General features: G+C 39.7%; 1 protein-coding gene across 5 annotated transcripts; it reads left to right on the forward strand.

Moving 5' to 3' along the window:
* Window positions 1-7761: 7761 nt before the first annotated feature.
* On the forward strand, window positions 7762-11604 carry LOC120788658 (protein yippee-like 5). 5 transcript variants are annotated; one of them, XR_005707279.1, is made up of 4 exons: window positions 7762-7929; window positions 9043-9211; window positions 10137-10453; window positions 11547-11604. XR_005707279.1 is itself a non-coding variant. In XM_040124604.1 (4 exons), exons 3-4 carry the CDS (start codon window positions 9071-9073, stop codon window positions 10356-10358), a joined length of 363 nt encoding a protein of 120 aa, XP_039980538.1. In that variant the 5' UTR covers window positions 7762-7929; window positions 8097-8177; window positions 9062-9070; the 3' UTR covers window positions 10359-11503. The 5 variants fall into 5 exon arrangements, 3 of the variants coding, with proteins under 3 accessions (XP_039980538.1, XP_039980537.1, XP_039980536.1); XR_005707278.1 differs by having other exon boundaries at window positions 11550-11604; XM_040124604.1 differs by lacking the exon at window positions 11547-11604 and adding an exon at window positions 8097-8177 and having other exon boundaries at window positions 9062-9211; window positions 10137-11503.
* Window positions 11605-11734: the final 130 nt, after the last annotated feature.

Here is an 11734-nt window from a genome sequence, read left to right on the forward strand (position 1 = left end):
TGTTAGGCTTAAAACAGACAGAAAAACTACATATCCAAAACCATCATATGCCAAATCAAAAATGGACTTATAAAATTTCAAATTTGAATGACACACACCCACATAAATTTATGAAGAGCTTAAGCACAAAAAAGCCCCAGGTGCAAGCTCAGAACATATTTTTCCCGATAAACAATTTAATATTGTCTTTCTTCCACTGATGACAGTGGAAGAAGGGAACAGTTAACAAAAGTGATATAAAATCCTAAAAACTGCAGCGCTCACAGCGCCGCTGAAACGAGCATTGACTTACAAAGACCTGTTGTCCATGTGAGACCCAGCAGTGTGATGAGAGCCAGCCGTGGAAGCATCTTTTTTCTCTGATTTTGCCCGACTTTCCTGCAGCCGTTCTTCCTTCCTCTCTGCTCTCTCTGTTTGGGGGTCAGCCGCCTTTCTTTATCATCATCAGTTATACTTGGCCACTAAGCTAAACATATCATAAATATGCAGAGAGGGGGAGGGACTGGTCTATTTGTCCAAAGGACACAACCTCAAGGTTCTTTTTAATGAAACAATGATACTGATAACGTCCTCTTTATTGGGATAATGAGGGTTAGTGAATTCCAGGGGTTAATCTGCTTCTATTTATACACTGTAAGAGGGTTTTTGCAAAATTTAATTTCACTTATAGGTCATTTGGTTACGATAAATAAGAAAAACTATAAATACAATAATCTAAAATACTATCTAACAGTCTAGCTTTACTGGAATACAGTACAACTCTATGCTCTTATAACTTGTTTAACAAGTAGCTAAACTGTAGAAAATATACAGTTACACTTCTTACACTGAACAGTGAGGACAACTATGATAAAGACAACAAGTTGCAAAAGAAAGCAACTTAAAGGTTCTAGCATTTCTCTGTTATAAAAAAATTCAAAATCAGCTCTGCAGGCAGGTCTTTCTCTACTGGTTAAACAAGTTACATAAAACACGCTCAAACTATTATTCTGCTTTGTAGACATGATAAAAATCTGCACATCTGCATCTGCACAGCAAGAGGAGTTTCAACCTGTCTTTTGTGTCAGCATTGATTTCCTTTGTTTTTTTGTTTTTTTTTTGCCGAAAACTTCGAAGCTCATCGTCTCAGAAGCATCCTGAAGTCGGAGGGATCAGCTGCAGATAAACAAGACTGTAAATTTCAGATTATTCGTGTTCAGAAATCATTCATTAAAGAATCAAAATCCTACAGTTTCAAGTTTGGTTTTATCTGCAACTTTCAAATGTTATCAGCATTAAGTAAACCAGTAAACTATCGCTTTCGGCTGAAGAAATAGTTTGACAACACTGTTAGAGCTTCTTATGTTCTGGTTCTGAGCTACATTACTCCCTTCATTAAGACCAGTTACTCAGTTTCAGAGTGATGGCAGGTTGTAATCCTTCCTTGTTTGTGTTTGGAGTGCGCCGTAAAGTTTATAAAGTTATATTATGGTACTTTTATGTGGCAAACTAATGCTAAATACTGAACTAATTCACCTTGATTAATATTTTATAATGAAATACAGTAGTCTTTTCTCAGTGTAGGGGCAAGACTAGCTCTTCATTAGCATAAAACGAGGTTTTTCACCTCGTTTTATGCTCCGGGTATAATGAAGAGCAAAAACTCTGACAGAAATAATGTTGTATAACGTATCAATATCTCCTACTGAAAGCTAGTGAAAGCGGTGATTACAATTTAATGAGGAATAAGGGATGAAAAATGCTGAGATGTCAGATTGTTGCACTTAATTACCGAGGTATTACCATAATAAACACATCAGATGCATGTGTTTACGTGATTCGGTTATTCGTTGGCGTGGCGATGGATGCGTTGAAGAGGGGGCCCAGCGAGGCTGCGTTTCTACGCCACTGGCGGCGCTTGTTTGCTTTCTTGCTGAGCGTAAGCTGAAAAGATCACCACGCTCAGGTCTGTACAGTAAATATGAAACTTCGGCCGGCAGCCAGCTAGCTTAGCTTAGCACAAAGACTGGAAACGGGGCTCTGTTATACCTTCGTTGTTTAATCTGATCAAAAACTAAAGTGCAGAAACAACAAGTTGTGGTTTTATGTGTTGCTATGTGCTGGATTGCTTGTTGGCTGGGCGCAATAACTTCCCTGTCAACCTCACAGTGACAGGAAGACTCCAGGAAGTCCCTTTTAGAGGTGCTACTGTCTCGTAGGTCGATTTCGTTACCTCTGGACAGAGCCAGACTAGCTGTTTCCCCTGTTTCCAGTCTGCACTGTGCAGAGCACATTTCCCAAAATGTCAAGCTATTCCTTTAGCACCTTATATATCAGTCCTTTCCATGTTGACTGACCTTTCATAATATAAGGTCAGGAAACATGCCACTTTGTTGGCTGACAGTTTTAACTGTGTGAATGGTTATTGGTGTGAAAGGACAAAGCACCACAGGTGCAAGGGAGAAAAGATTATATGGCTTATTGGCGGAATACGTTGATGCTGTCGCTATATTTAGTATTTATGGGTAAGTTGAAGAAAATCATCAGTTTTCCCAGCAACCGGTGCTCCTTGTTGGCTTCACGTCAATTGGGTTGATCATTACGTGTTGCGTAAATGTGGAACTAATGGACTAAAATTGTCATACAAACTTAGGTTTTTGTGTGGGAAAAAAAAGGTCATGTGTCCCCTTATACTACTCTTAACAGGACCAGTGACAAGATTAAAAAGTTTTAGGCGTAATGTCGAGAACCGTGTAGAGTCTGTGGGTTTTGCGTGATGCTGCAACTCCCTGCTGTTGGAAAAGGTGGAAACTCAAAAAAAATGTATGGGTTTTACTTTTAAATCTTGCTCTGCATGAAGACGATATGGTTATTTAAAATACGTATTGAGTCGTTACTCCAACACAGTTGTAGAAATTAATTACGTAACAGAGATGCTTCAGTGTTATAAACCTTGACTATTGCTTATCTCTCCCCTGATTAGAGAGGTGAGGGGTGATCTTTCTGAACAAAGACGTTAAGAAAACAACTAAACAGATCTTTACTACTACTGCCCTTATTCTCATGAACCACAGACATTAATACAAGCTCTCATGCAGCCAGCAGTACTGTATTAAACCACGGCTGTATGCACACCCAAAGATGCACAAACTGTACGTTAGAACGTTTAAAGGACTCATTCAGCCGAGGTTCTGTCGCTACAGAAAAAAACGATGAGAGATATGAGATATGATCTCTCCGTTGTTTCCTTGTTCCTCCCTGCAGATCTTTAATGCTGCAGAACTATGAACACTGTCTCTAACCAGTGTCAACTCCAATTGAGATTACTGTAATCCTGATATGAGGTCGCACTGCCTTTACGGTCTGTTATCTCCCCTCAAGGACATTAACTCTGCACGAACCCCCTGCTGAGGCATGGTTTTTATCTCCCTGATCTATGCTAATCTTTGAACATGCTCAGACGGGCTGAACAGTTTGTCCTGTAGTTACTCTTCTGGATATGCAACGACAGCATGAAAATCATGCTCATGCAATCGATTAAAAATTGGTTGACCTAACTTGACCTGGGATCAAAGCACCATCTTCCCGCTTTGTCTCAGGAAAAAGGTTCAACATACAGGATTTCTTGAACAGTCTTGAAACTTCTTGATCACTAACCAGGCTGGTACTTATTTAGAAACCTTGTTTGGAAAAAAAATTCTTTTGACAACCGCTCATCCAAATCGACTTTAAACTTCACGTGTGCATTGTTGAGGACCCAAGGAAGGGCAGTGTGGACTGTGAAGGTTTTTGGATGAGAGGTTCTCGAAGAACATAAAAAGAGAGGGCAGTCGGTTAGAGCAGGGTCGAATCATCCACGTAGCAGATGTCGTCGGTTAAGACAGCGGCACGTCGCAAAGGTGGCTGGGCCACAGCACGGATCCCCTGGAAAACAAGCTGCAGCTGCAAAACCCCGCACAGGATCATCTAAAGTGTGGGGCAATTTTAGACAGAAACCTAAGCTCCTCTAACTGGCACAGCAACAGCGAGACCCCACCGTTTTGTTTACTTTTCACCCCCACACAAGCAGGATATATTAGGATTATCAACGGGCAGAACAAGTCACTTGTGCACCGCTGCTGTTGTGGTAACCTTACGTTACACCATGCCTCTTCTAACGTTGTATATTTTCTGTTTTCTTTAACAGCCACGTATGAGGGAGAAAATGGCTTTAACTGACGTTAAGTTGTTTCATATATTTTCCTTGCTGATGCAAAAATACATACTACTTATTATTATTATTATATATATTACTCCAGCGATGAAATAAATCCATGTCACGCTCATTTTAAGTTGTAAGTGAAGTTCTTCAGGAAAACCACAGCTACTCCAGTTCAAGGAAAAGGTTACTATGAAACCCGGTGATTCCATTAATTTACACTCGCTTGCCTATTTATTAGATACACTTAGATAAAACTGATGCACACTAATACAACAGCCCTGCAATAAATCCTCCCTTCATGAGCATTGTATGGTTCAGTCTTTATTGAATCTGTTTAAGAGGACGTCGATTTATTTCAATGGTCATTTTGGAGGCTGTAGTTTGCAGTGCTGTTGAACTGTACTGGGTCATACCGAGGGGTGTTCCTAATATTTTGTCAACCTTAATTCATATAAATGGGATGGACAAAATATTAGGAACACCTCTCAATATAACCCAGTAAAATTCAGCAGCACCTCATGAAGGGTGGATTTGCTGCAGGCCTGTTGTATTATACTGCATTAGTTTTTATCTGGATGTACCTAATAAGCGGGCAAGTGAGTATATGTGTCACAGCAATCCATTTGAAATGTTGGATCAGTATTTTCTGATCAGATTTCTGGCAAATAGTTATCAATATCACAACACAGCAGTGTCATGGAAATAATGATAATGATGATGAATAAAATATTGACCTTTTTATGAGATAACAAGACCGTTTTGAACTGACACTGTATTAGTTTATCAAAGTTTGTATGAATTCAGATGCTCTGGAGAGCTCCAGAGGTCTCTGAGGTTTGTGAAGAGTAGATCCCTGACAACTGCAGTACAAAACACAGGTGAGTATACAACCACTGAGACATGTTTTCTACAAAGTATCATTGATTATAATATGCAAGAGGTTACTAGTTTAACATGTTCCCCTCACTATTTGCATTTGATTGGATGCTACACAGAGGAGTGAAGGAGATGCTTTAGAAATAAATAATACTGGGAAAATGTAGGTAAGAAGGTAGGAAACATTTTACAAAGGGACTTTAGTATCATGCATGGACATGTGAAGAATGAATTGGTGGCTTTGAGAAGAGCAGGAAATCTTTCGAAGACAACAAGAACTCAAGAAAGAGTTGGAAAAGTTTCTGCAAAGGGCCAGCAAAGGTCCCTGTTCGGTTACGTGAAGAAATCAAAGGAGATGCTGGAAGAGATAACAAGAAAAAGCAAAAAATTGACAGGGCTGCCTCCACATATCCCACCAACTGGGGCGAGGGAGCGCCAGATGGACGTTACTGAGCGCTGCTTTCCCGTCTGTTCCGAGCACACAAACATGATTTGGCACCAGATGCAACCAGTCATCCGGGAGGAGAGAGAGAGGTCTCTATGTGGTATTTTGGGAAGCTGCTGATGCCTTTGGCCCACTGTCACATAACTTTTAAGGTGGGAGGCTTTGAGGTTTTTGAAAATTCTGGTGAGGCCATGTAAAACGTCCTGAGAAGATAAAGTGCACGAGGCATATGAAAGCAAAATCTTACAGAGCTGGTAGAGGTGGAGCAGGACAGTTGTATTAATAATGGCCCAGTGGATTTACTATTACACCTGTCTTTTTTTTTTTATTGGGATGTCAGGCATTTATTCTAATGCAAATCACATTGTCTTGATTTTGTTAATCTTAGTTTAAAGTTAATCTGTTACTTGATTGCAGGAGGTTTTATAATACATGATGATAAGCAGCCAAGTGTGGCTTTACTGATACCGATGCCTGGGTAACACACCGTAAAAGTTGGGCCTGCGTTGGCCTTGATCAATGCTAGATTTGTCTATAATATTTGATAACTGCCACATCATGTGCACTTTCTCCTGTTTCCTTTCTGTTCCTCCCAACGGGTTGGAGAGTTCACCATGGCTCTAACATACTCACCTGTCTGCAGCATTACCCTGAATGAAACACAAATGAAAACTGCCGCTGACAAAGCAGGGGCCGATCTTAATGTATGTGAGTATCTTGAGGCTTAAAAAAAAAAAAAAAATCCTCAGGATTCATAGGGTAAATGTAACTAAGTACATTTTCCCAAGTATCATACTTAAGTACAATTTTGAAGTACTTGTCCCTGAGCAGTACCATTTCAATGCCGGTTACTTCTACCTCACTAAATCTGAGAGGGAAATATTTTTTAAATCCACTACATGCACTTGCTTACAGCTATAATTCTTAGTTACTTTCAAGATCCAGATTTTACAACTGATTTCGACTCTCCAGCTCTTTATATAGTATTTAAAAGGAGCCCCACCTTAGATATACTTTTGATACAGTATGTTATAATTAATTACTCATTGAACCATTCTACTGCATATTAAGTACTTTTACTTTTGATACTTTAAGTACATTTTACTGATGATACTTAGAATGCAGAACCTTCCCTTGTAATGGAGTGTTTTTAACATGGATGGTGTCGGTATTTTTGCACGAGTAAAGTATTTAGGTAGTTTTCCCACAAACTGTCAATAATCCAAACTTTCTCCTCTCTTCCGCAGGGTGGCTCCGAGCTAATTCTCTGTCAGAGGATTTAACTCTACACGTATGATGGAGAGTGGTCATCATTATTAGCAGCCCACCATCTGTACATCATTGTTCTGTGAAAAGCAGCACAAAGGGCTGCATGGGTCACCCGGGTCCACAATATGTGTGGCATACTGCATGTGTCTGTTCTACTCTGCTGCTCCCCTGTGGTCAGTATTTACTGCTGCATCAAGCTGCCAGAGATGTACGGACAACACGGGGGAGTCTCGGCATTCAGAATAAAAGCAAAGACTTTGGAAGACTGGACCTTCAACTCAAAGAATTTTACTGGCACAACTGCACTCAGACGCAGTCTTGCCAAGGGCACTGTATGAATACTGAAACAAGTTTACAGGACGATCGGAGCATTGTTAGAGTGAGGAAAAAGTGAAAAAAAATATTTATTTAGGTGTAGAATTTTATGCATGGAAAAAATTACGATTCAGAAAACTGAAAAGTGCATGTGAAACCGAACTGCAGCCGCAGATTTAAAATCTTTCCCTTTTTAAAAAAAGGAAATGGCATTATCGTTTTTTAAACACTGATTAAAGTTTGCAACTAAAAGAGCAAAAAAAAAAATGTGTTTATTACTCGAATAAACGAATAAAAATGCGAATTATAGGGATAAAACCAATACATGAACATTTTTTCATGACAAGACATAAGGAAAATGAACACAATTTAATTCGTTTATAATAATACATAAATAAATAGATGAAATAAAAGAAGGCTTGATGTAGATTGAAGCTGCAACAAGTAGTCGATTTATCGATTAGTCGATCAACAGAGAAATAATCAGCAGCTTTTTTGATAATAGATTAATTAATTGGGTTTTGGACTGTTCATCAGAGGACATTTTATGAGGTCACTATTATGTTTGGGTTGGTGAAATTGGTGAAGTACCATTTTCCCAGTGCGAGTTTCGAACGGCTTTCCGTGAGTGCGGATTTACTTTGAAAAGTCCCGAGCGGAAGCCGCGGTCCTCGGCTCGTCTCGGCGTCGACCGCTCGGCTCCCTTCGACAACAACAGTAACAGCGGAGGAAACGCCGATTTGTTTTATAAACCGAGGGCAAAAAGAGAAACCTGGCGAATAAAGACACAAAAAATAAAAAATCTGCGTTTCTGTTGAGCCCCTGCCTCTTCAGCCAACGTTAGGTGAGAAAATTAAACTCGATTTAACCGTTATTTGGCCTGGTATCGTTAGCTGTTATCCTCAGTTTTAACTGACAAGCAGTTCGAGTAGAGCGTAGCGGTTATTTTATCTTCTTCTTTTTATTTTTTTTTTGTTTATGAAAACTTAAAACTCTGCTTGTTCACAATAGGAAGCTCAACCACAGTGACTTTTCTCGTATTTTGATCCTAACCCTGTTTATTGACGGACCGGGCCCTAATGATGCCTTCAGGTGAGTCCTGCAAATCCCCAAAACATCCGAGCGTGGGAGTCATAAGTAGTCAGGCGAGTTAGTACGAATATGAACCTGAAAATGGGCCAAGGTCACGTCTTCGGATTGAGTCTGGGCTCTCAGACGGACAGTCCAAGACCACAAGATACTCAATGTACAAATCATATGAAACAGAGAAAAGCAGCGAATCCTCACATGTTGGAACCCGCAAATGTTTGGCATCAACTGCTTGATAAATAATATAAACATTTAATCAGTTATCCACAGAGCTGATGATTAATTTTCTGTTGACTGTTTGATCGATGAATTATCGATCGATCCCCTGTTTTTTTTTTTTTTTTTTTAATCACAGACAGACATGGTCCTCCCCTCTTGTCATCACGACTCACCAATAAAATGTCAAACCATTTAGAAACTGGGTGTCGAGAAAGGGAGTGGATTGGACAATGTGGATAAAATCCTCTGGCATGATGTACGGTTTTATATCATGATGTTCAGTGTGATGATAAAACCAGACTGCAGTGTCTATGACAAATCCAGCGAATTAAATAACTGAAAAATCCCATTATACACATAATTTTTAAAAAAACAACAACACTGCCATAAAGCAGTTCTGCTCATTGATTTGCAGCAGTGCCCCAAATAGTCTCATACAACCAGAGATAGTAAAGGGATTGCTGCCACATTATGAGCAGTACAGTAAAATCTCAGATAGTAGACAAATGTACACTGTCTTATGGTATAAAGTGTGATATCGCCCACCTATAATAGAAAACACCATTCTTCTCGTTGCCTTTACTTGGTTGGGCCTTTAATTGTATGCTTAAGTTACATCATCTAACAGGGCTGCTTCATTTTACTGTAGGTTGTTTTTTTACCCGTTGGTCCGAAACATGGGGCGCATCTTCCTGGACCACATCGGTGGGACTCGCCTCTTCTCCTGCGCCAACTGCGACACCATCCTGACCAACCGAGCCGAGCTCATCTCCACACGCTTCACCGGAGCCACCGGCCGAGCGTTCCTGTTCAACAAGGTACCTGCACATCGCCACTCTCACGTGACGGACACCTGTCGTAGTGGAAAACAGCTGTGTTGCAATAGTTGATTGGACCACGGTTAAAATACTTTATCATACATCCCTGGATGTCAAACAATCACCCTGTCAGGTAGTTATTTCCATTATAGTACTTATTGTATTATAACTGATATATTGTATTTTTAGCACATCTGATGTAAAGAAGTGGATTATTCTACATGATGATCAATTCCTTTATGAGATTATAAGACGTTTCTCAATTTGCTGTTTCGTACAATCAAACATTTTATTGGCAGCAAAATCCAGGAGTTGGCCAAGTGTTATGCAAACACAGACAAACACAAAATATTCCTGATTAACGGTTGATGATATTGTCACAATTCTCAAAACTGTTTTAAACTTCTGCGAGAAAGAGAAATCAGTCCTAATTTCATTTAAAAAATGCAATAAGAATCAATGGATGACTGTGAACGTCATTAGAGCTGAAACAATTAGTCAATTAATCATTTAGTCGATTTGGCAGAAAATTAATCTGCAACTATTTTGATACTTTATTTATTCATTTTCAAACAGAAAATCCAAACTTTTAATGGTGATCAGTAAATGTGAAGATTTGATTGTTTTTTTTTTTCTGTTTTATATTATTGTTAATTGGATTATGGGATTATGGGGCTATTTAAAGATGTTTTTTCACAATTTATTTGTCATTTCATAGAGTTTAATTAAGAAGTTTAAATAATTGTTAGTTGCACCGCTGAACATCATTTAAATTCATTAATTTTCCAACTACATCTGGTCCACAGCTATCCAACTTTGAAATATTTTCTATAATGTTTTGACTTTATTTGCTTGCGAAACCTAAAAATTCCACTTGGAGACACTGAAATGTTACAGCCACAGATATCCCATTGCTGCCCTCCAGGTTGTGAATCTGCAGCACAGCGAGGTCCAAGACAGGGTCATGCTGACAGGAAGACACATGGTGCGGGACGTCAGCTGCAAGAACTGCAACAGCAAGCTAGGCTGGATGTATGAGTTCGCCACCGAGGAAAGCCAGCGCTACAAGGAGGGCCGTGTCATCCTGGAGAGGGCGCTGGTGAGAGAGAGCGAAGGCTTCGAGCATGTTCCCTCCGACAACTCCTGAGTTCACGTCAGTTGCCGTTTGGATGCTCACTCCGTGCATACTACAGCTTCTCCTCGGGCAGCTGTGCGTGGACGTGCATAGACAGTGTGCCATTTGTGAGTAGAGCTACACCAAAATAATATCACGGGGTTGCTGTTTGTGGGGGGTGTTTAAACAAGAGGTGGTGGACATTTTCCCATTACTTTAAACATTGTATCCTAAGAAGGGAAACACCATTGTTCCTCTACCCATTCAAAACCACCCGCATTTTCAAAATGTGCCCAGGAAGGGCTGTGGTGTTTGTAAAATGCGTTGGTGGGGTGGCATTTGGGCTGCTGTCAGAGGAAGAGGATTCGCTCCTGCGGCTCAGACAGGTAGATTATAATGCAGGCATCTCTAAAGCCAGTAACAGCACTGACGAATGCCGACACTAAAGAGAGGACTGCTGGGTCTTCATTTAGTGAAATGAAATCTGTTGGCTTACAAAGTTAGTCACTGAGTGGTATGCTGTGATACATTCCTTTTCTGGCAAGTGCTCAGTCTGATATGCTAGAAATTCTTTGTTTCAATAATGCATGAAATGACTTTTCTTTAATATAAGCTGCACCAGAGTGTTCTGCAGAAAAAAAGAACATTATCAAAGTAAACAAAATTTTAAAGAACAAAACGCTTCCTATTAATGTTATGAGCTGCCTGATGGACAGGTCATCACCATCGGAAATGAGAGGTTCCGTTGCCCTGAGTCCCTCCTCCAGCCCTCTTTTCTTGGTATGGAGTCTTGTGGTATCCATTGTGGTATCATCATATATATGATGATGTTATTATCGAAGAACCAGACATCATTTTTCAACTACCAAGAGTTCCTATCTCCCTACTTTATTTTCACCCCATGATAAATGATAAGAAAGGTGATCAGAACATGTTTTATCATGATGGAAAAAAGCCAACTTTTGCATTTCAGCACAAATATTTAGGTTGGCTGGTGCCAATTGGCAAATTATCTGAATGGAAACTTATTTAGTTCAATTTTTTTTGTCAAAAATAAATAAATACAAATATATTAATTAATGAATCTGTGTTTTCTTATATGTCTGTCCATATTCAGATTTTCATATTGTAAAAGATTATTTTTATTATTTTTTTTTATGAATTACCTCTGCCAAGGAGGTTATGTTTTCACCCATGTCTGTTTGTTTGTTTACTTTTCAGCAGGATCACACAAGAGCTTCTAAGCCAATTTGCACCAAACGTGGTGGAGGGATGTGGCCCCTTGGCCCCCGTCGCTACTTCTGGCGGCATTACCAGTTTGACAGACTAATTCTGCTGTTGACGAAAGAAAGAGTTTTGTGAATGTAGCTTGACTGCAGTGTTTCAGAATGGTTTCATATTGGTATTTA

Source organism: Xiphias gladius, chromosome 4 (assembly GCF_016859285.1).
Source record: "Xiphias gladius isolate SHS-SW01 ecotype Sanya breed wild chromosome 4, ASM1685928v1, whole genome shotgun sequence".
In the NCBI taxonomy this organism is placed as follows: Eukaryota; Metazoa; Chordata; class Actinopteri; order Istiophoriformes; family Xiphiidae; genus Xiphias; species Xiphias gladius.

Bases quoted from the DNA above. Each gene is read 5' to 3' on its own strand.
- LOC120788658 (XM_040124604.1), top strand. From the start codon at position 9,071: ATGGGGCGCATCTTCCTGGACCACATCGGTGGGACTCGCCTCTTCTCC. The intron at 9,212-10,136 runs GTACCTGCACAT...GCTGCCCTCCAG, and splicing joins GAGCGTTCCTGTTCAACAAG to GTTGTGAATCTGCAGCACAG.